The following is a 19,031-nucleotide window of genomic DNA, read 5'->3' as shown; positions in this document are numbered from 1 at the left end:
AGACCTTTTAGCTTTCCTGGTCATTGCCAGTTTTTTAAAAAGTGAGTCTAATCCCATTTAAAACTCCAAGTTCACCTTCTGCCGTCGCTCTGAGACCTCAGGGGTTTGGCAGGACCAGTCACAGGCATGGTCCTCCCCTGTTCTCCCTGGGCCTCAGGCAAAGCCTGCTCACTGTCCCTCAGTATGGGTGCTCCCTTCTTCCTCAGATATACAACCCTTGAATTTTGGCGGGCCACGCGGCTGCCCTGAACAAGGCTGTCTTCCTAGGCACCTTGGCACTGGGTGTACCACATGACTGAGTTTTGGCCAGTGGAATGTAAGCACAAGTGGTGAGTGAACTGTCTTCCTCCCTAGTGACTGGGAGGAAGACGCGATGGCTGGAGCTGGCACGGCTGCGTGGAACCATGAGGTGCATCAGGAATAGAGGCCATGACGACAGGGGCAGACTGAATGGAGCCTGGGTCCTTGACCACCTGTCAGCCCCGGATCACCCACTTGGACTATTACATGAAAGTAAACCCCAACCCCAGCTCGCTCATGCCATGGTTATCTTGGGCTTCCTGTCATTTTGCCTTCCCACTAACCGATTCCCTGGTGCACAGTAGGTGCTCAATATTCTTCTGAATGACTGGCTAGGCCAAGAGGTGCAGGAGTTTAGCTGGGGCTGGAGCAGCGTGGCCCTGTGTTGTGTACCTTCGGTGTGACTGGGAGGGCAGCTGTACAGGATGATGGATTTACCCAGCCGTTATGTAACATATCCCTGCTTCTCCCTCGGTCGGGTAGTTGGGGCGTGTAGTCCTGTGGACAGAACTCCAGTAAACTAGCTCTGGCCTCCCTCCACCGACCCTCACCTCCTCCTTCCTTGGTGCGAAGTGACTTAACCTGATAGGTGTGTTTGGAATGGTAGGCGGGTAGGCATGGCCACTTCCTGTGCCTTGTCTCTTGGGGGCCAGGTGCTAACTGGCTGCACACCTTCGGCTTTGCTCCCCCGTGGCTAGATGTGTGGAAGCAGACCCCATGTGGGAAGGCCTGTGGAACCGTCTGATTCTGGGGCTGTTAGGAGCTGCCCCAGCAGGTGCCCCAGTGTCAGTGTATGGTGCTAAGGTGACATTTGTCTCTCATCTTCTTACTGCTTTGATGTGCTTCCCAGTTGTTTTCGAACTCAGTTGGGAAAACGCAAGGTATTTATTTATCCAGCAACCCCAGCAGCAGCTGTCCCCTCTGAATGCGGGGGACGCCAGGGTCAGACAGGGAGTGTCAGAGCACCAGGGCATGCAGAAGTCCCTTCCACCAAGTGCCCAGGGCCTCTCTGATCCTTTCCAGCTCTCAGTGTCCACCATGTTTCTCACTGCCCTCTGGGAGACCAACCACTGCAGAGACAGCCCCTCTGGCCTGACCTGGGCAGGAGAAAGGTTTGCACAAGGTTGGCAGACCTGGCCATGCATGTGTGCAGGGGACACCGTTGGGTCACCTTAGGGTGTGTGTGTGGGGGGGGCGAGGCTGAGGTGAGGAGGCCCTGAGGGCTATGTTCTAGAAGTTTCCGGCCCCAGGTCTTCTGCGCCCCAGCTGGAGCTCTCCTAGCTGATCTGTAGGAAGCAGAGGGAGACAGTGGAATCACAGCCTAAGCTGCTCACCAGGCCTCTACTAAGAAGGACGCAGGCCTGATGTGAGTCAGCTTGGTGCCTGGCCACTCTTCTTGGGGGGGTCCACACTCCTGATTCTGCACCCCCCCATCCCAGGGCCACCCAACCCCTCCTGCACATGGGGCTCAGGAAGGTCTGGCTGTTGCATGCCACCCACTCCCGCCCCTCCAGGATGGACAGGCCACAGGGGAGAGGCCCTGTCCAGCCTACACCTTGAGCCCTGGGCTTCCTTGCCTAAACCTCTGGCCCTGGAGCCTCAGACCCTGCTTCCCGCTGCCCCCGGACTCTCACCTGTGCCCCTGTCTTTGGGGAGCTGCCCCGTCTCCAGGAAGAGCCAAAGGTTGCTGCATCTGTGTGATTCCACTCGGGTCACCCAGTAGCTGGCCACTGAGCCTGTGACTGGGGAGTGGGGTGCAGGGGCCAGTGGGCTGTGGGCCTGGGCCTCTGCACTTCTCAGGGAAAGGGGGCCTGGGCCCAGGCTGCTTCTGGGCAGATGGTGGTGGTGGGCTTGGCAGGACTCCCAGGGAGAACTAGGACCCCATCCCAGGAGGTAGGGATGCTGGGACCACAGCTTCCCCACCCCTAGCGGGAACCCGCCCCTGCTGAAGAGCCAGCATCACCTCTGGCAACTCAGGTGCATGTTAAGGCCGTAGGTACAGGCCCTGGGTACCCACCCACGGCCACCAGCACGCTCCACTGGAAGGGGTACGGAAACTTCCTCCGAATGAACATCTGCAGGCCGAAGGTTGCACCGGTGCCTGCCAAGAGCCAAGGTCCCCATCAGCCAGCCTGTCCACGAGGCTGGCGGGGGACCCACCTGGGCGCCCTCTGAGCGCCCGCAGCCCCGGTGAGGCTCCCAGCATCTGAGAACAGGCGGCCCGACGCCACCTGCTGGGGACTCAGGGTGAGACAGGAGGGTGAGGTCTCTCCAGACCCCAGGACTTCTGGACCCAGCCTACCTGTGACAAAGGTGAAGATGCCCTTCACGAAGGCCTTCGACTGGCACGCGGCGTACTCCCCCAGTCCCTGGGATGGGGTAGGAGTGAAGGCTCAGTTCCCCTCCCGCTTCTTTCCCAGGCCCTCCTGTCCCTCCTTCGGGCACACTCTGGCCGTAAGGAAGGGGACCACTCATCGGGAGGCCCTGGGGGCTTGGACACATCGCACCTGCCTCCATGTCCACCCAGGTTGCACCGATCCCCGTAACAGGAGGGTCCCCCCTCTCTCGGTCCCTCTTCCCTGAGAAGGGTAACCCCCCTCCGAGCCCGCAGCCGCCCCGCTCAGGTCAGCTTCTGAGGCCCGGGGCCCGCGTCCCAGGCCAGCCTTCTCACCGGGTGCTTGGCGGCCACGGTGTCGTCCACCCGGGACAGACCCAGGTTGACCATGGCTAGCAGGTCACCCGGTGCGAACAGGGAGCGGAGCCTGCGCAGGACGTGCGGAGGGGCGGGGGCGAACAGGGAGCGGAGCCTGCGCAGGACGTACGGAGGGGCGGGGGCGAACAGGGAGCGGAGCCTGCGCAGGACGTGCGGAGGGGCGGGGGCGAACAGGGAGCGGAGCCTGCGCAGGAGGGGCGGGGGCGAGCAGGGAGCGGAGCCTGCGCAGGAGGGGCGGGTGCGAGCAGGGGGCGGGGCCTGCGCAGGAGGGGCGGGTGCGAGCAGGGGGCGGGGCCTGCGCAGGAGGGGCAGAGGAGCGGGGACGAGCAGGCAGGAGGGGCGAGGCGAGGCGGGGCAGGGGGCCTGAGAGAGGGTGGGGAAGGCCGAGGGTCTGCGTGATGGTGGAGAGTCTGGGATACGGGACTCAGGTGGCCTCTGAAGTGGAAGGGAATGAGCCTGGGGCCTGGCCAGGTCTCCTGGGGGAGAGAGGGCATCAGTTGAGGTCGCTGGTCAGAACACTGACGTCCTAGGTGGTGCACGGGCCTCGGAGTGGACGTGGCTTCAGAGACAGATCCCATGGGCTACTGTGTCGTGTGACCTGTGGGAGGTTCTAGCTCACCTGGATGCCCCAGCCACAGGGGAGAGGCACAGCTACCTCCGGGCCTGGGGATGAGGCCAGGCCTGGGCAGTTTTCCTGAGTGGGGGGCAGCCCCTGTCCAAAGGCCAAGGCTAAGCGTTCTGGGTGGGGCCAGACCCCTCCTTTGAGGCTCTGGCCCTACACTAAAGGATATTGACCTTAAAAATAAAAGTTATTGGGGCGCCTGGGTGGCTCAGATGGTTAAGCGTCTGCCTTCAGCTCAGGTCATGGGGATCGAGCCCCGCGTCGGCCTCCCTGCTCGGCGGGAAGCCCGATTCTCACTCTCCCTCTACTGTTCCCTGTGCTTGTGCTCTCTCACTCTCTCTGTCAAATAAATAAATAAAATCTTTAAAAAAATAAAAATAAAAGTTATTTTACCAGGAACTATGAGTTTATTGGGGAATAGCAGAGAATTGCAATTCGGGACATGCAAGCTACAGCAAAACCACGGACGAGTCCAACAAACGAAGGGAAGAAACATTACGGAGAAGAAGGAAGTAGGGGGGGTTGTTCTGAATCCAAGCCTGTTGGAGAGAAGCAAGAGTTCCGGGTGATGACCTGCAGGGGGTCGATTTCTTGTAGGAGGGACAGTGCACATCTTTCCCTGGTGGGGCCTGGGGCTGATGATTCCTCCTGTCGTTGACGCTGCGTGATCTGGCTCCCCCGAAGGCCAGGAGAGCCAGGGCAAACTTGGAGGATGTCGCCTTGTCCTGAGCCCCCAGGCCCACTGTCTTCATTTCTGCACACCACAGGGGAGAGTGGGCTGCGGGCCAGTGTCCTTCCCCAGCACCCCAAGGAGGCCATCCTGTGCTGTCCACGCTCCATTTGCCAGGATGAGCTGCTTCTGCTTTTCCCACCACCTGCCTCCTGCACGCCTAGAGGGTGTGCGTGTGCGTGACCTGACGCATCTGAGCCAGCCCTCTTACCTGGACAGGGCCCAGGAGGGAAGAGGCAGAGGAGAGACACGAGGGTCTGGAGAGCAGGCCACCCCATTTCTCCATGCATGCTGCTCCCCAGTGCCAGGTCTGGGTCCCTCACAGCGGCCTGCTCGCTAATGAGTTGGGGTCAGCCCGCTCCTGCCTGGCTGTGCCCTGTCCAGGAGAGCGGGCACCCATTCCTCACAGCTCAGTTTTTCTCCATGAGAAGGGGACCCACGGCAAGTGCAGACACCCCACTTCCTCCCCCTCGGCCATCTGGGCCAATCTGCGTGCCAGCGCCCTTCTCCAACACACGGCGCCCCTCCCCACCGCACCCCCCCACCCCGCCCCGGGTCCTTCTGAGATCAGAGTCACATCGCAGGCAGTTGGATACATGGCTGCCCTGCTGGCCCAGGTAAGCGCTGAGGACTGAGGACACCATCCCCTCCCTTCCTTCCCCACCCCTCCCAACCCCCTCCTTCCCTGCTTGCCCCCTCCCCCCTCCCCTCTCTCACTCCTCCCCAGCTCTCTCCCCCTCCCCTCTTCCTTCCCCCTCTCCTCCTTCCTCCCCTCCCTCCAGCCCTCCCCTCCCCTGCCCCACCTCCCTCTTCTCCCTCCTTCCTCTTCCTTATTCTTAGTGTGGCTGCCCCAACAAAACTGGAGGCCCAGCACACGGGAGAACCCCAAAGCCTGAAGCAGGGCAGCTGCCAGTCATCCAGAGGCCAACTGGAGGCAGGAAGTGTGGTCCTTGGTCCTAGAGGCCACCACCTGAGCCCTGCAAGTGCCCACATGACTGAGCGCTCTCGGGCCGGCCATTAGGCGCATGACACACGACCCCAGGACCCCATGTCCTGGCCGCCCTTCACACTGGAGCTGGGGTAGGGTCGCCGTGGCCTGCAGCCCGTGGTCAGGGTGCTGATGCTAACTGAGGGGTAGGAGCCCCCATGAAGCCCACTGCAGAGGTGCCCAGCCCTGGCCCATTTCCTGGAGGGCACAGAGGGCACATGCAAATTAGGAGAAAGTGGACAGTGTGTTTGCAGAGCAGCTACCCAGACATGGGTGGGATGCGGGGGACCCTGAGGGCCGGGGCAGGAACCTAGAGCTTAGAGCAGCAGAGCTGAGCACCCCAGGTCAGAGGGTCGGGAGGAGGACCTGTTCTAGCATGTAGAGGGGTGACTGTGTAGGTGAGGCTCCCCAGGGACTAGAGGGGGGGACCTGGCCAGCACAAAGTAACCTTGATTCCCCTCCCAGCTCCTGCTGGGCCCCCCTGGGGCGGAGCCCAACTGGGCAGGGGGCTAGGGGGCCCTTGACGTCATCCACGCAGTTTGAGGTCCCTCCGTGGTCAGCAGGGTGGAGGCTCGGAAGACCTGGAGATTCTTTCTCCTCCCCCGAGGACAGGGGTCTGGGGTTAGGAAGCTCCCTGGAGGCAGGAACCTGACCAGAGACGGGGCCTGGGGGAGACGGTCAGCAGCTCTGACCAACCTAAACCGGTGAGAGTTTACTGGAAGGGTACTGGGGCTCCTGGACTTGCAGGAAGCTGGAGAACCAAGAGAGTGGGAACGGGGGCAGCTCTGGGGGTCTGGTGAACAGGAACAGAACAAGAACCTCCAAGGGGAAGTGTTGGGTCTGAGCCATGCTGGGGTACTAGCTCCAACCAGCCCCTGAGTCCTAGCCACCTCCTCGAGGCTCAGACCCCAGGGCAGGCCATGGGGGCTGCCGGGCAAGGGGGCAGCCCCCCACACCTGTGCCCCTTGGCCTTCACAGCGTGATGCTGGGAGGGGGTGAGGCAGGGAAGCCAGACAAGGCTCCAGGCCTGAGTGCCTGCTGCAGCCGTGGGCGAGGCAGGCAATGCCACCCACACAAGCCCTGGGCCGCAGACGTGGTGGCATGGTACAGAGGCCCCGGGTTTTAGGGGACCTGCGGGCCAAAGCGGCTTTCCTCCCTCATTTATCCACAGCTATGAACGGAGCACCTTCTGCAGCCGGAGCTGGGGAGTCAGAAGCCAACAGGCCACGTTACAGCTCCTGTTGTCCCCGAATTCATAGTGTGTGGAGCAGAGACAAATAAACCCAGGAGAAAATGCGGATTAAGCTCAAAGCCTGGAGGAAAGAGACGGGGGTGGGGTATAGGCCGGGGTTTGAGGACGTCTGCTTGGAGGAGGCAGAGGCCACAAGCTGCCCAGGGACCAGCAGGCTCCGGGCTGGTGCCGGAAGGGCACAGGGCCAGGGGGCTGGGTTTTATCCTCCGTGCTGTGATGACTCCGGGGAATTTTAAGCAGGGGTGCATCAGATTTATGCCCACTGTGTGGCCGAGGCAGAGGGAGCCAACGGGTGGCCGGGCTGCATTGAAGACGGTCAGGGACGGGCTGGTGGCGGGGGTGTCTTCCGTGGGTTGAGGGGTTGCCCTGCACCTGGGAGGCTCCTCGGGGGGGGTCTGCAGGTTGTTGTCTGTCCCTTGCTCCTTGCTGAGCCTTGGTCCTGTGGTTGGTGTGGGCGTCTGTCCTGCCCCCACACTTTTCCTTGGAGCTCTGGCCTTGGAGTGGGGTGGGGAGGACTCGGCACTCCTTTGGCCTTCCTGTCCCCAACCCAAGAGGTGCGTTTGGGGGAAGATTTCATAGGTATTTGTAGCTTGTACATATGCGTTTTAAACAGCGAGGTCTAATTTGCACACAGCTGAACTCACTTTTTGCTGTCAGCTCTGCGAGTTTATAGACAGATGCAGGCCCTGCCACCGCCGGGCAGTTTCCTGTTCCTGGGGACTGGCCTATTCTGGAAGGTTCTAGAAAGGAATCCCCATCTGCAGTCTTCCTGAAAAGCCCTCTCTCACTCAGGAATGCATCCGGCATTTGTCTAAGCGCGTTACCTGAGTGGATGGTTTGTTCTTTCCACGCCCTCCTGCCACGGAGGGCCCGTCATCCTGGTAGCCACGGGAGACACTTGGTGGCTTCTGCTTTTTGGTGGTGGTGCGTAGAGCCCTCCAAACACCCACTCGCAAGGTTCGCCAAAGTTTTCATTTCTGTCGTGTGAACACCGAGGCGTGCGATCGTCATATTGTCCAGGAAATGAGTGTGTCCCTTTCTGAGAATCGGCCACACGCTGGCAACCTGGCAGCGAGTCCTTGCTGGATGGCGACTGGCCGCTCCCAGAGCTGCGGTGTGTCTCAAAGCGGCTTCGCCTTACGTGTCCCCTGACTCACGGACACATGTTCACGTGTTTATTTTCCATCTGGACGTCGTCTTGGGTGAAGTGGCTTTTCAATCTGTTGCCTGTTTTTTTTTTTTTTTTTTAACTTGGGTTGCTTGTTTTTCTTATCATTGCATCTTGAGAGTTCTTTATAGATTCAGGATTTAAGTCCTTTATCAGATGCGTGTTCTGTAAATATTTTCAAGTCCCAGTGACTCTGGGACCTGGCCAGAGCTGGGATCCCCTGAAACCCAGAGCAGGAGGCACTCAGAAGCCCTCTGCTTCTCCCCTCCTTCCCTGCTGGGGGACGTGGGTCTTTCTCTGGCCCTGTAGGCCCTTCCAATCTGGAGTACTCAACAGTGCACGCCTTCCCTGGGATGCCCGCCCCCCGATCAGAGGCCACCAGGAGGTCCTCCAGGGGAGTCTCTCTTGCTCTGTCTGCGTGCACATGAGAGGTCACTCGGGAGGCCTTGCCAGTGACCCCCACCAGCCCGTGGCGCCTCCCTGGCGACACTCAGGGCTGCACACTTATGCAACTGCTGATAAGGTGGTTGTGATGCCAAAATCCACCCTAAGTGGCGGCTCAGCTCCGCCCTCCAGACGGGCCCGCTGGAGGCTCAGTTGGTGGCTGTGGAGGGGGTGGTGGGGTCCAGAGTGAGGGGCACCCCGGCCTCTGATGTCCCCTCTGTCATGGCTGGGCTGGCCAGTGGTGACTCCACTCCTGTCAGGGGGGAGTGAGTGAGGCTTTGGGGGCCCAGACCCTGAGTAGGGGCCTGCTGGCTATAGCACCCCCAAGCGCCCTGGGCCGCCAGCCCCAGCAGTCTGGAGGTGGATGGAGGCCAAGGTGAGGTCTCTGCTTGGTCCTTGGGGACTGGCTGGCAGGTCTGGATCGGGAGAGGTGAGAGGTGAGAGCCCGCCTCTCTGGAGCCCTCCAGGAAATGACCCCTGGGGCTGGTGGGGGACCTTGGGTGATTGTGCGGGACAATGGACAAAGAGGGCTGAGTTTCCAGAGCCAAGTGCCTTCTGCTGCCCGACTGCTCCTTGGTGGAGCCCAGCGGCTGGGCTGGGCTATAAAGGCTGGCCTCCTGGGCTTCGGATTCAGGTGCCAGGGGCTGGAGAGCAGGCATGGCGATGAAGTGTGTCCTGCTGGGCCAGGTACTGGTGCTGCTCTGGGTGTGTCCCTGGCTTGGGCTGAGGTCCTGGTGCAGCCCGATTCTGATGCTAAGAAGGTAACAGAGGCCCCTGTGCTGTGTTGCAGGTGGGCGTGGGGCCTGAGCCCCACGGGAAATGCTAGCACCATGGGGTAACAGTGCGCTGTCCTCGGACCCTTGGACCCTCTCTCCATTTAATCCTGAAACAACTTTGTGGGGGTAATTACTAACCCATTTTACGGTTGGGGGAACCGAGGTCATGCAACCCACCCAGGTAGGTCGCAGAACAGGGGCTCAGGGCAAGAGATGGGCACAGAAACCCCCGGCTGTGTGGTTCCAGACAAGCCTGTGTGGCCATGTGGCTTTGTGGCCCTGGTCCCAGGGCAAAGCCAGCCACTGAGCTGCTTTGCAGTTCTCAGGCCTCTGGTACGTGGCCTCCATGGTCTCCAACTGCAAGGTCTTCCTGGGCAAGAAGGACCACCTGCTGATGTCCACCAGGGCCATCAAGGCCATGGCGGGGGGCAACCTCAGTGTCCACATGGAGTTCCCTCGGTGAGTGTGGTGGGCTGGGGGTGGGGGTAGGCTGGACCAGCAGCTGAGAGTGAGCCCCGGGCCGTGCACCCCCAGGGCTGATGGCTGTCACCAGGTGGATGCTGAGTACCTGAGGGTGGGCTCTGAGGGCCACTTCAGAGTCCCAGGTAGGTCCTGCTTTACTTGCCGGGACCCCTGACACAGTTTCTCCATGGGATGACATGGACTGTCCTTCTACCTGGGACCACCCCCTATCCACCATCTCCTGCCCCTCCCCTCCTTCCCTCCACCTTTTGCCCTTCCCTTGAGCCCCGAAGCAGAGGACAAGTGTGGGTGGGGTCAGTGTCTGGGCCCTGGACACTTCTCCATGGCTGGCTGGCCCCCTCCTCTGCAGCCCTGGGCTACCTGGATGTGCGCATCGTGGACACAGACTATATAGCTCCTTCGCCGCGGTCTATATCTACAAGGAGCTGGAGGGAGCGCTCAGCACCATGGTGCAGCTCCACAGTGAGGGCACACAGCTGCCCGCCCTCCCTACTCGGGCCCCCACTGGTCACCGCCCACCTGGCCCTCTCCTCCCCACCTGGGCCCTGCCCCACCTTCTCTGTCGCCCCCCAGCCCCACCCCTCAGGATCTGCCTTCCCACATCAATCACCCCCAACTTCAAGCCAAGAAGGACCAGACAGGGGTGGCAGGACCCCCCAGCTCTTCGGATGGGTAGGAGTCAGCTCGAGGGGCCTCTGAGGGCCAGGCACTTGGGCTGAAGCCCATGCAGCTTTCAGGCCTCCTGAGGGTGGGGACCCACTGCCTGAGAGCCTAAGTGGGGGCTGAGGTCCTATTTTGCTTTAATTTCCCAGGGCTTTGGCAGAGCGGGCCAGGGGCTCCTCAAGATACGGAGGTTGGGGTGAGGGCTGGACACTGGTTTTGGCCTGAGGGGTGGGGGCCCAGGGGGACATGGCCCTGGGGAAGAGCCAGGCCATCCCAATCTCCCAGATACCCCCTGTGAATTAGGAAAGGACACCCTTCTGGGTGGCTTCCAGTTCCCATTGATCCCCCAGCCAGGCAGGCACTTTGGTGCAGTGCACAACCTGTCCCATCTTGGGTGGTAGACCTGCTGTCAACTCTCAAGGAAGAGCACTGAGGCCAGGAGAGCTCTGCGCCCCCCTCCACCTCTGAGAGCCCCAGGAGACCTCCGCCCCCCTCCCCTCCCCTCTGAGAGCCCCAGGAGACCTCCGCCCCCTCCCCTCACCTCTGTGAGCCCCAGGAGACCTCCGCCCCCCTCCCCTCACCTCTGTGAGCCCCAGGAGACCTCCGCCCCCCTCCCCTCACCTCTGTGAGCCCCAGGAGACCTCCGCCCCCCTCCCCTCACCTCTGTGAGCCCCAGGAGACCTCCGCCCCCCTCCCCTCCCCTCTGAGAGCCCCAGGAGACCTCCGCCCCCCTCCCCTCCCCTCTGAGAGCCCCAGGAGACCTCCGCCCCCCTCCCCTCACCTCTGTGAGCCCCAGGAGACCTCCGCCCCCCTCCCCTCCCCTCTGAGAGCCCCAGGAGACCTCCGCCCCCCTCCCCTCACCTCTGTGAGCCCCAGGAGACCTCCGCCCCCCTCCCCTCCCCTCTGAGAGCCCCAGGAGACCTCCGCCCCCCTCCCCTCCCCTCTGAGAGCCCCAGGAGACCTCCGCCCCCTCCCCTCACCTCTGTGAGCCCCAGGAGACCTCCGCCCCCCTCCCCTCCCCTTTGAGAGCCCCAGGAGACCTCTGCCCCCCTCCCCTCTCCTCTGAGAGCCACAGAGCTCACAGGGGCCCTCCTCTGCCCCAGGCCGGACCCAGGAAGCAAGTCCCCAAGCTGTGAAGATCTTCCGGGACTTCTGCCCCACCGTAGGGCTCCTGGACGACGTGATGGTCATGGTGCCCAAGTCAGGTACACAGGCCCCTTCCCGACTCCTGGGAGTGAGCCAGATGAGGTGGCGTCTCTTGTAAGGGTGGGTTGGCAGGCCCTCCAGCCGCTGCTGCCCACAACCCCCTCTTTCCCCCAAGACACACTAAGGAAGAGGTTTTGGGCCACCAGGAAGGGAGAGTCTTTCAGTGGGTGGGGCTATTTGAGGGCCCAGGGCACCCAGGGGTCGGGCTGCAGGAAGCTGTGGGCATCCCGGCCAGCTCAGCCTCTCGCAAGGACTATCTTCCTTCCCACAGATATGTGCTCCTCTGGGGGCAAGGAGGCTCCCTGACACCTGCCGAGACCCACCTCGGCCCTTCCCAGGTAGGAGGGAGGCAGGGTGGCTCCCCCATCCTGGTCCCCAGGGCTGGTGTGGGCAGCCCCTGGCCACCTGCCCTGTCTGCCGTGCACCCTGCCTCCCACGATCCCACTCCCCACACCCTCCACCCAGCTGCCTGGCCGTCCACTTTCACGATTCAGGCCTCAGCTTACATGCTACCTCTTCCAGGAAGCCTCCTCTGATTTCCTAGGGCTGCCTTAATAAATTACCACATATGACAGAAGTGTACTCCCCACAGTTCTGGCGGCCAGAGGCCCAAAGTCAAGCAGTGGGCCGGGCTGCTTCCTTCTGGAGGCTCGAGGGCAGAATCTCGGGCTCTCCCAGCTTCTGCGGGTGCTGGCGTCCCTTGGCGTCCCTTGGCTTGTGGACCCACCCCGCTCCCTCTGCCTCGATGGTCACACGGCTGTCCTCCCTCTGCGTGTGTTCAAATGTCTCTCTTCTTACGAGGACACCAGTCACGGGGGCCGGGCCCACCCTACATCCCTCATCTCCATCCTTAACTCGTCACGTCCACAAAGACCCTGTCTTCAAGTAAGGTCCCGTTCTGAGGACCTGGGTGGACATGAATTTTGGGGGACGCTGTCAATCCAGTGTGTGCTGTGTGTCCCACAGCCTGACTCCCCCCCTGGGGTGCTGGGCCTTGGAACTGAGTACTTGGTCTCCCCCAGAGGGTCCCATGAGGTGGGAACTGCCACCTTGTGGATCACTGCTGTCACAGGGCTGGGTCCCCGTGAGCCCTTGGGACATGGAAGCGGGTGGGCTCTTGGGGACACCTTCTCCCAAGTACATGCCAGGAAACTGTCCAGCCCCTTATGGAGTTCACAGTGAATAGTTTGGGAACCCACATAAAACAATAAAGAACAGAAGTGTCAGAGGCAGCCCTGTGGCCCCTCCTGGCAGGCCTGTGTTTGTGTGGTGGGGCTCCTTCCTCACCCTGCAGGGAGTGTGCCTGGCACCCCTCCTGGTATCACGCCCGGCACCCCTCCCGGCACCTCCCCAGCACCCCTCCCGGCACCCCTCCCGGCACCTCCCCAGCACCCCTCCCGGCACCCCTCCCGGCACCTCCCCAGCACCCCTCCTGGCACCCCACCCGGCACCCCACCCGGCATCACACCCGCCACCCCTCCCGGCACCCCGCCCGGCACCCCGCCCGGCATCCTGCTCTCCCTGGCTGTGCTGGCTAGTCACCCAGTGGGGCGTTTGGGCTGTTTAGACTTCTCATGGGTCTAGAAGATGCTGCCAGCCTCCTGGCCCTGTCTGCACCACACAGGCAGTTGTCTTAGGTGGGAGGAGAGGGGGCAGGGATGTGTCAGATCACCCTCCGGAAGGTTCTACCTTTGGAGAGTATGAGCACCAGCTTCTTGCTGTGTGCTCTGCCCCAACTTTCAGGGTAAAGCGCCCCAAGTTGACCCCCTCTCAGGTGCTGAGTCTGGGGGTTTTGCTGTGCTGTAGTGGCCCCTGGTGTGCCTGGGGGGGCACCCTGCTGTGGATGGGGGCAGCTAGAGGCTCTGAGGAGTGTTTGTTGAGAGTGGGCGCATGGAGTGACCGTGCCTTTCCTGTCTGGCAGGGTGAGCTGGACCAGCAGACCTTGTCGTCCCGAGTTGTCCACCATCCTCCTGGGTCACCCCCTCTTCTTCATCCCCAGACCTCCCTCTTCCACTCAATAAACATATTCTGCAGTCTAGAGGCCCCTCACTTCTTTGCAGAGGCCCTTGGGGAAGGCACAGTGAGCCCTGTCTTGATCCAGGACTCCTGGGGAAACTGAGGCAGGGAAGTGGGCCTGCAGGAGACACTGACCACTGGGCACCGGAGGCTCCAGTCCAGTGTGGCACCCTTAAGGGGCTGTACCCATAGGCGGCGTCTAATGCCACTGTCCTGTCGCCCATGGGTTCACAGCACCTTCAGGGAGCCAGGGTGCCCTGTGAAGACCAGGCTTGCTGCTGGGGCTCCGCTGGGCATGCACAGACCCCTGGCTGCAGGAGCTCGGGGCACAGCAACATGGGGGCTTCGAAGCAGGGTCATGGGGGTGTTCTCTCCTGCCGCTGGGGTGACCTTGACCTTTGGCATGTCATATGCTCCACAGTGGACCCCTGGATACACACAGTGAGCTTGCTGCATTCTTTATTCGGGAAACTGAGGCATACAGAAGTTGGTGACTTGCCCACAAGGGGCCAGGCTGAGGTTCAGGCCCAGTGGTCAGGCTCCAGGGCCTGGGCTCCCTGCGGACCCTCTATGAGATGTTGGTGGGGAAGAGAGCCCTCCCTGGGGGCCTCTGGCCACTGCCGTTCTTCTCCTGGTAGGAGCTCTGCATGTCCAGGTTATGTCCAGGGCACACACTTCAAAGGGCCGGGCGTGGGGTGGGGCAGGAAGGTGGTGGGGGTCCTGCTTCATTGCTCATGGGTGTCCAGCAGCCTTCCCAGGGCTGGAGCCGGAGGCAATCAGCCAGATCAGATGAGGGGCGTCTGTCCTTGCCCTGGTCACCCAGAGACATCGTCCCCCATGCTTCCTGTCCTCCCTCTGCTGCCTGGCTAAGCACATCCCTGGGGGGGGGGGCCTCTCTCATCAGCCCAGGCTGCAAGCAGCCTGGGGCCCAGACCAGCCAGTCCTCAGCTTCCTTGGGGGGCCCCTGCTGTTCTTGCTGTGTGGTGGCCCCCTCGGCCTCTGACGGGCTGGCCAGCTCTGGGCCTCCCTGTCCTGGCCTGACCTTTCCCCCCGTGCCTGACCCTAAACTGACAGCCTTTGTGGGAGGGCAGTGCAGCACCCAGGATCCGAGGTGGCCAGTCCCCCTGGTGGGGGGAGCTCCCCTTTAGCTGACCAAGCCTGGAGCCGTTGCAGGGTGCACTTTTCTGGCTCTGAAGCTGGGAAGGTTGCCTCTTACTGGTCAAGACCCAGGGATGCTGATCTGGGCAGGAGCTGCTCTGGGCACCCTCAGACCCCTCCTGGCCACATGGCACCTGTCCCCCTGCTTTGTGGCCATTACAGATGGGAAACCAAGGCTCACAGCTTGCCCTGAGCTGCACAGCTGGCCGGGCCAGGGCTGCTGTCCCCGAAGCCCACCTGCTCTTGCCGTGCTTATTGTCGGGATAAAATCTGTCGGGGGGGGGGCCCAGCTGGGGAAGAGCCGGCTCTGGCCTCCCACCACCCTGGCTCATGTCCTGGCTGTGTGCATCAGGTCGGTGGGTCAGGAAGACAGGGTCCCTCTCAGGCCGGCCTTCTGGGCTGTGGGTCGTACCCGGCTGTGTGTGGGAGGCCTGAGTGAGTCCAGGGGAGGTCGGGCATGGGGCCTGGCCTGGGGGCGGGGCTGGGTATGGTCACGGTGGACGGGGACATGGGCCACAGGAAGGTGGCTCCCCAGTGTGCGCAGAGGTCCCTGAGATGTGGCCCCCACCTCTGTCTCCCAGGGGCCTCTGTGCCTCTCCCATGCTGCTCCCAAGCTTCGCCTCCCTGTGGGGACCTCCCCAGGAAGAGGAGACCCCTCATTCTCCCCCAGCTCAGTGCTGCCTCAGCCAGCCATACCAGACCCTCGGAGCCTTTCTTCACCTGTCCCAAGACTGATCAGAAAGAGCCTGAAAACCGCCCATGCCCCGTGAGGAAGGAGCTCTGTGCCTGGGGCCCTGGGCGCGCCATATCCGTCTGTCATCTCCTACAGGCCTGGAGCTGTGGTCCCCAGCCGCCCCACTGCCGGGTCCACTGTCGTCCCAGGCCAGGAAGGTGGTGGTGCCACTGCGTTCGTGCAGGCTGACCCCACCCCAGCGGCTGTGGGTGTCACTGGGCCTGCATGGCGCCCCTGCAGAAAGCTGTTTCGCTGAGCGGGCTCGGCCACGTGTGCTGATGACATTCTCAGATTCTTGCGCAACACTCCTCTGGTATAAACCCAGGTGCTGGGGGAGCAGAGGCACTGAGAGCAGCGATGGAGGCTGGGCTGCTGAGTGCCATCCTGGGTGTCGTCATGGTGCAGGGGGCCACAGCCATACATGACCTGGATCTGCAGAAGGTGGCTTTTCTGTCTTACGTGGGGAGGCCGGGACAGGGAGGGGCCTGAGTGTCCAACTACTCCAGCCACCGCCCCCCTGTCCCTCCAACCCCCAGCTGATGCCACAGCAGCTACATCAGGGGCCCCAGGACCCACCCAGGTCAGCCTGGACAGAGCAGGTGGCTGAGGCTCTGAGCCCAGCCTGGCTGGTCACCCCTGTCCTGGAGAGGGGGTGTGAGAGCAAGTGCCCAGGGACCTGCAGGGCCAGAGCCCTCCCTGAGGGTCTCCCTTGGGCAGGCAGGCTGGTCCTCCAGGATCTCCAGGGACCGGGGCTCAGTGTGGCCACCTCCTGCTCCTGGATCATTGGGGTCCGTCCCCCAGGAGCTCCGGTAGGAACAGGCCAAGTGCCTGGGAGCAGCCCTGCTGTACCAGCTCCCAGGGTGCCGCACAGTGTGGCGACCAGAGGATGCTTTCCCAGTGCGGGGAGCTCGTCTGGGGCCCCAGGTCCTTCTTCACAGGTCTGCGCTGGCAGCCGAGCTGGGAGCACGTCAGAAGGCTCAGGGATGACACGTACTGGGGACATGTATTCTTTTCTCTTGCAAAACAATCGGTTTCCAGGTTTCAGATGGAAGTTCTGGGCTGTGGGTGGATTTCAGAAGGTGGGAGTTCTCTACCCCAGGTCCCAGTGTGGGGGCGAAGCTGTACCCTCCGTGGGTGACAAGGGCTGCTGGCCGCTGCCTCCTCTCTCGGGCCCCAACCACTGCTGCCCCTCGCGTCCTGGCCCCAGGGACGGTGCACTGCTGTCTGATGGGCTGGAGGGGCTCCTCAGAAGGATGGTGACCGCTGCTTTGCCACAAAGACTTGCTGACATTTCACGGACCCCTGGCACCCTGCTCGGGGGCCCTGGGTGGGTCTGCCATGTCGGACGGGGCTCTGGCTTCTCTCTCTAGATTGTGGGATTCTGGCGGGAAGTTGGTGTGGCCTCCAGCCAAAACCTGGCACTGAAGACCCCAAAGAGGCTGGAAGCCTTGTTCCTGACCTTGAGTGGACATGAGCTGATTGTGAAGGCTGCGTATAACAGGTGAGGGGTCCCTCCCCCGGGAGCCCTGGTAGGAACAGGTATGTGAGGCCGAGTGCCTGGAAGCAGTCCGGCTGCACCCCTGCAGCTGTGGTGTCCTCCCTGTGTCCAAAGCCAAGACCTTGACTCCCATTCCCAGCACCAACCCCCCCCCCCCAGGCTCCTGGTGCTGCCACATGTAGATCTGCCCCAGACCTTCAATTCTCCCAAAAATAAGCGTAGAGTTTTGATAAAGTCCCATTAAGTTATAAGAAAGAAAAGTGGGCACAGGGCTCTCTGGAGGTCCCCGCTCTGCACCTCCACCACCCTCATTCTGGCCCAGGCTCTCCTGGGGACAGACACACTGCTGGAGCCCTTTCTGAGGATACATTCCCCTCTCTACACCCCCCGGGATGTGCCCGGCAGAAAGAATGCAGGCTGGCATTTCCTTGATGAGCACGTTGCTGCCTTTCAGCTCAGGAAGTTGTGAGACAGAAAAAATAGTGAGCTCAGAAATAGATGTTTCGGGGACATTCGTTTTTCCTGGTAAGAACCCTTGCCTGTTGCTATGGTTTCAACCCCCTGGCCCTGCATACCAGCTACACTTGGCCTTGCTATTTTTCCTATGCTGTTCCCCATGCTGTTCCCTGCACTCCTCCTCATGCCCCAGATGCTCCCATTCTCTTAACACAAGTAAGTCATCCTTCAAGGGCTGCTCTACACGTCCCCCTCCCCCCATGCCTAGCATGATGGGCAGGTCCGGGCGCTGGGTGGGGAGAGGATGGAGTAAGACCCCACACCCCACCTCGGAGGTCTCCCAAGCCGCGCGGTACCTGTCGGCATGCCTGCAGTCTCTCCCCTCCCACCTGCTGCCAGGCCACAGGGAGATCCACGTGATAGACACAGACTATGAACAGTATGCCATTTTGAGGCTGTCCCTCCACTGGCAAGGCAAGGACTACCATGTGCTCAAGTATTTCAGTAAGTGCACCCTGGGGGGGGGGCCTGCTGCTCCCCTCCTGGGGATAGCCCCGCACAGCCCAGTGCCCCTGTGCCCCCCACAGCTCGGAGCCTGGAGGACGAGTATGGGCCAGGCTTCTGGAAATTCCGGGAGATGACAGCGGACATGGGGCTTTACCTGGTGGCCCGGCATGGTGAGCCCCAGACCTTCTGGGTGGGCACCGGGCTGGGGGCCCTGAGGGTGGGAAGGGCCCAGTCCTGCGGCACCTCACGCCACCCCTGTCCACAGGGAGATGCGCCAAGCTCCTGAAGGAGGTGAGCCGTGCCCTGGGCTGCGCTGAGCCCCCCAGGCTGAGTCTTCCGACCTGACAGGGGTCCTGAATCCCTCTGTATCCTGGGCCTCCAGGGTGTGGATGCCAGGCTGCCAGAGGGGGGCCCCGGAGGCTGGGGGCTCGAGGACAGGGCTGGGGGAGGGACGGGAGGGGGCTGGGCCCTCGCCTGCCTTTCTGGCCTCAGGGCACTCACATCCTGCCTGGGTGGGCACCCAGCCCTGTGGGCACCGTCTCGGGTTCCCCGTGTCCCACACGGTGCTAGCCCATCCCCTGCACGATCCCCTCTGTCTCAGCACAGCCCCGAGAACTGGGGACTGTGACCCTGCCTTGTAGGGAGAGAAACTGAGGCCCCGGGAGGCTTTTTGCTTGCAGTCACGCAGCTAGGGCCCGGGCCCCCACTCGTGGCCCTAACCACTGCCCCGAGGGGCCTTTGGAGGTCAGGCAGTGCCCTGAGGCCCTGCCCTTCTGTGTCTCAGGAGCTGGTCTAGAGGATCCCTGTGCCCAGGCCGGGATGCTCCGAGCTCCGCGCCCCACCCCCCGCCCGCCTCTCCTGGCCCCCAGGGCGCTGCTTGTTCCTGCTCCAAATAAACCCCACTGACAAATCCACTGCCCCGAGTGTCCTTCTTGGGGGAGCGGGGCCTGAGGGGTGATGGGTGGGGCCGTGGGGTGTGCTTTCCAGGACTGTCCTGACAGTGACAGCAAACCTAACTCTCTGGTGGTCTGTGCCTACCGAGAGCATTGCTGGTGAGCGGGAGCCATTCCGATCCCATCCCTGGCTGGACCTCTGCCCAGAGAGGGCTGAGCTGGGGGGACGCCACTGGCCAGGCTGGCGTCCGGTCTGGTCCGTGTTTCCTTCCCTGTGGGGCCCGGGGACCGCACAGCTCAGATGCAGGATGGCAGGGCCCTCTCCCTCCTTCCCACCCGAGGGTCATGCCCAGCCCTGCCCTGCTCAGGGCCCACAGGCCAGACTGCCCAGGTGTGTGGGCCCCACAGTCATCCTCAGGCTACCG

At 62.3% G+C, this 19,031-nt stretch overlaps 3 protein-coding genes and 1 long non-coding RNA gene across 5 annotated transcripts; 3 read left to right on the top strand and 1 right to left on the bottom strand.

The window, feature by feature from the left end:
* Window positions 1–1,166: 1,166 nt before the first annotated feature.
* TMEM141 (transmembrane protein 141) lies at window positions 1,167–3,109 on the bottom strand. 2 transcript variants are annotated; one of them, XM_088018994.1, is made up of 5 exons: window positions 2,972–3,109; window positions 2,603–2,669; window positions 2,318–2,401; window positions 1,935–2,042; window positions 1,167–1,397 (listed from the first exon to the last, which is right to left on the bottom strand). In XM_088018994.1, the coding sequence occupies exons 1-5, from the start codon at window positions 3,023–3,025 to the stop codon at window positions 1,327–1,329; spliced, it is 384 nt and encodes a 127-aa protein (XP_087875120.1). In that variant the 5' UTR covers window positions 3,026–3,109; the 3' UTR covers window positions 1,167–1,326. The 2 variants fall into 2 exon arrangements, with proteins under 2 accessions (XP_087875120.1, XP_027953160.1); XM_028097359.2 differs by having other exon boundaries at window positions 1,167–1,586; window positions 2,972–3,108.
* A 1,825-nt stretch (window positions 3,110–4,934) lies between these two features.
* On the top strand, window positions 4,935–6,645 carry LOC114201730 (uncharacterized). Its single transcript, XR_003607691.2, has 3 exons — window positions 4,935–4,982; window positions 5,206–5,445; window positions 6,525–6,645. It is a non-coding gene; the product is annotated as an uncharacterized LOC114201730 (long non-coding RNA).
* Window positions 6,646–8,665: 2,020 nt separating this feature from the next.
* On the top strand, window positions 8,666–13,383 carry LCN15 (lipocalin 15). The gene is given in 9 exon segments (XM_088018955.1): window positions 8,666–8,922; window positions 8,925–8,978; window positions 9,313–9,452; window positions 9,528–9,598; window positions 9,826–9,863; window positions 9,866–9,938; window positions 11,243–11,344; window positions 11,617–11,683; window positions 13,267–13,383. Coding segments are annotated over 8 exon segments (561 nt in total). The 5' UTR covers window positions 8,666–8,874; the 3' UTR covers window positions 11,652–11,683; window positions 13,267–13,383.
* Window positions 13,384–14,976: 1,593 nt separating this feature from the next.
* On the top strand, window positions 14,977–18,104 carry LCN8 (lipocalin 8). The gene is made up of 9 exons (XM_088018838.1): window positions 14,977–15,055; window positions 15,349–15,426; window positions 15,578–15,734; window positions 15,767–15,851; window positions 16,623–16,753; window positions 17,205–17,275; window positions 17,606–17,710; window positions 17,794–17,883; window positions 17,979–18,104. The coding sequence occupies exons 1-9, from the start codon at window positions 14,977–14,979 to the stop codon at window positions 18,056–18,058; spliced, it is 876 nt and encodes a 291-aa protein (XP_087874964.1). The 3' UTR covers window positions 18,059–18,104.
* Window positions 18,105–19,031: the final 927 nt, after the last annotated feature.

Source organism: Eumetopias jubatus, unplaced genomic scaffold (genome assembly GCF_037043125.1).
Source record: "Eumetopias jubatus isolate StellerSeaLion01/CBP00866 unplaced genomic scaffold, mEumJub1_p1.0 scaffold_15, whole genome shotgun sequence".
NCBI classification, from domain to species: domain Eukaryota; kingdom Metazoa; phylum Chordata; class Mammalia; order Carnivora; family Otariidae; genus Eumetopias; species Eumetopias jubatus.
The sequence above is the reverse complement of the archived record's forward strand: the minus strand, read 5'-3'. Positions and strand labels throughout refer to the sequence as shown.

Excerpts from the sequence above, each read along its gene's own strand:
- TMEM141 (XM_088018994.1), bottom strand. The coding sequence starts at position 3,025 with ATGGTCAACCTGGGTCTGTCCCGGGTGGACGACACCGTGGCCGCCAAG. Across the intron at positions 2,670-2,971 it reads CCGTGGCCGCCAAGCACCCG|GGACTGGGGGAGTACGCCGC; the intron begins GTGAGAAGGCTG and ends ACCCCATCCCAG. Across the intron at positions 1,398-1,934 it reads CCCCAAAGACAGGGGCACAG|GTCAGGCCAGAGGGGCTGTC; the intron begins GTGAGAGTCCGG and ends TCTCCTGCCCAG.
- LCN8 (XM_088018838.1), top strand. The coding sequence starts at position 14,977 with ATGGGGCCTGGCCTGGGGGCGGGGCTGGGTATGGTCACGGTGGACGGG. Across the intron at positions 15,056-15,348 it reads CAGGAAGGTGGCTCCCCAGT|GCCTGGAGCTGTGGTCCCCA; the intron begins GTGCGCAGAGGT and ends CATCTCCTACAG. Across the intron at positions 15,427-15,577 it reads GAAGGTGGTGGTGCCACTGC|GTGCTGGGGGAGCAGAGGCA; the intron begins GTTCGTGCAGGC and ends GTATAAACCCAG.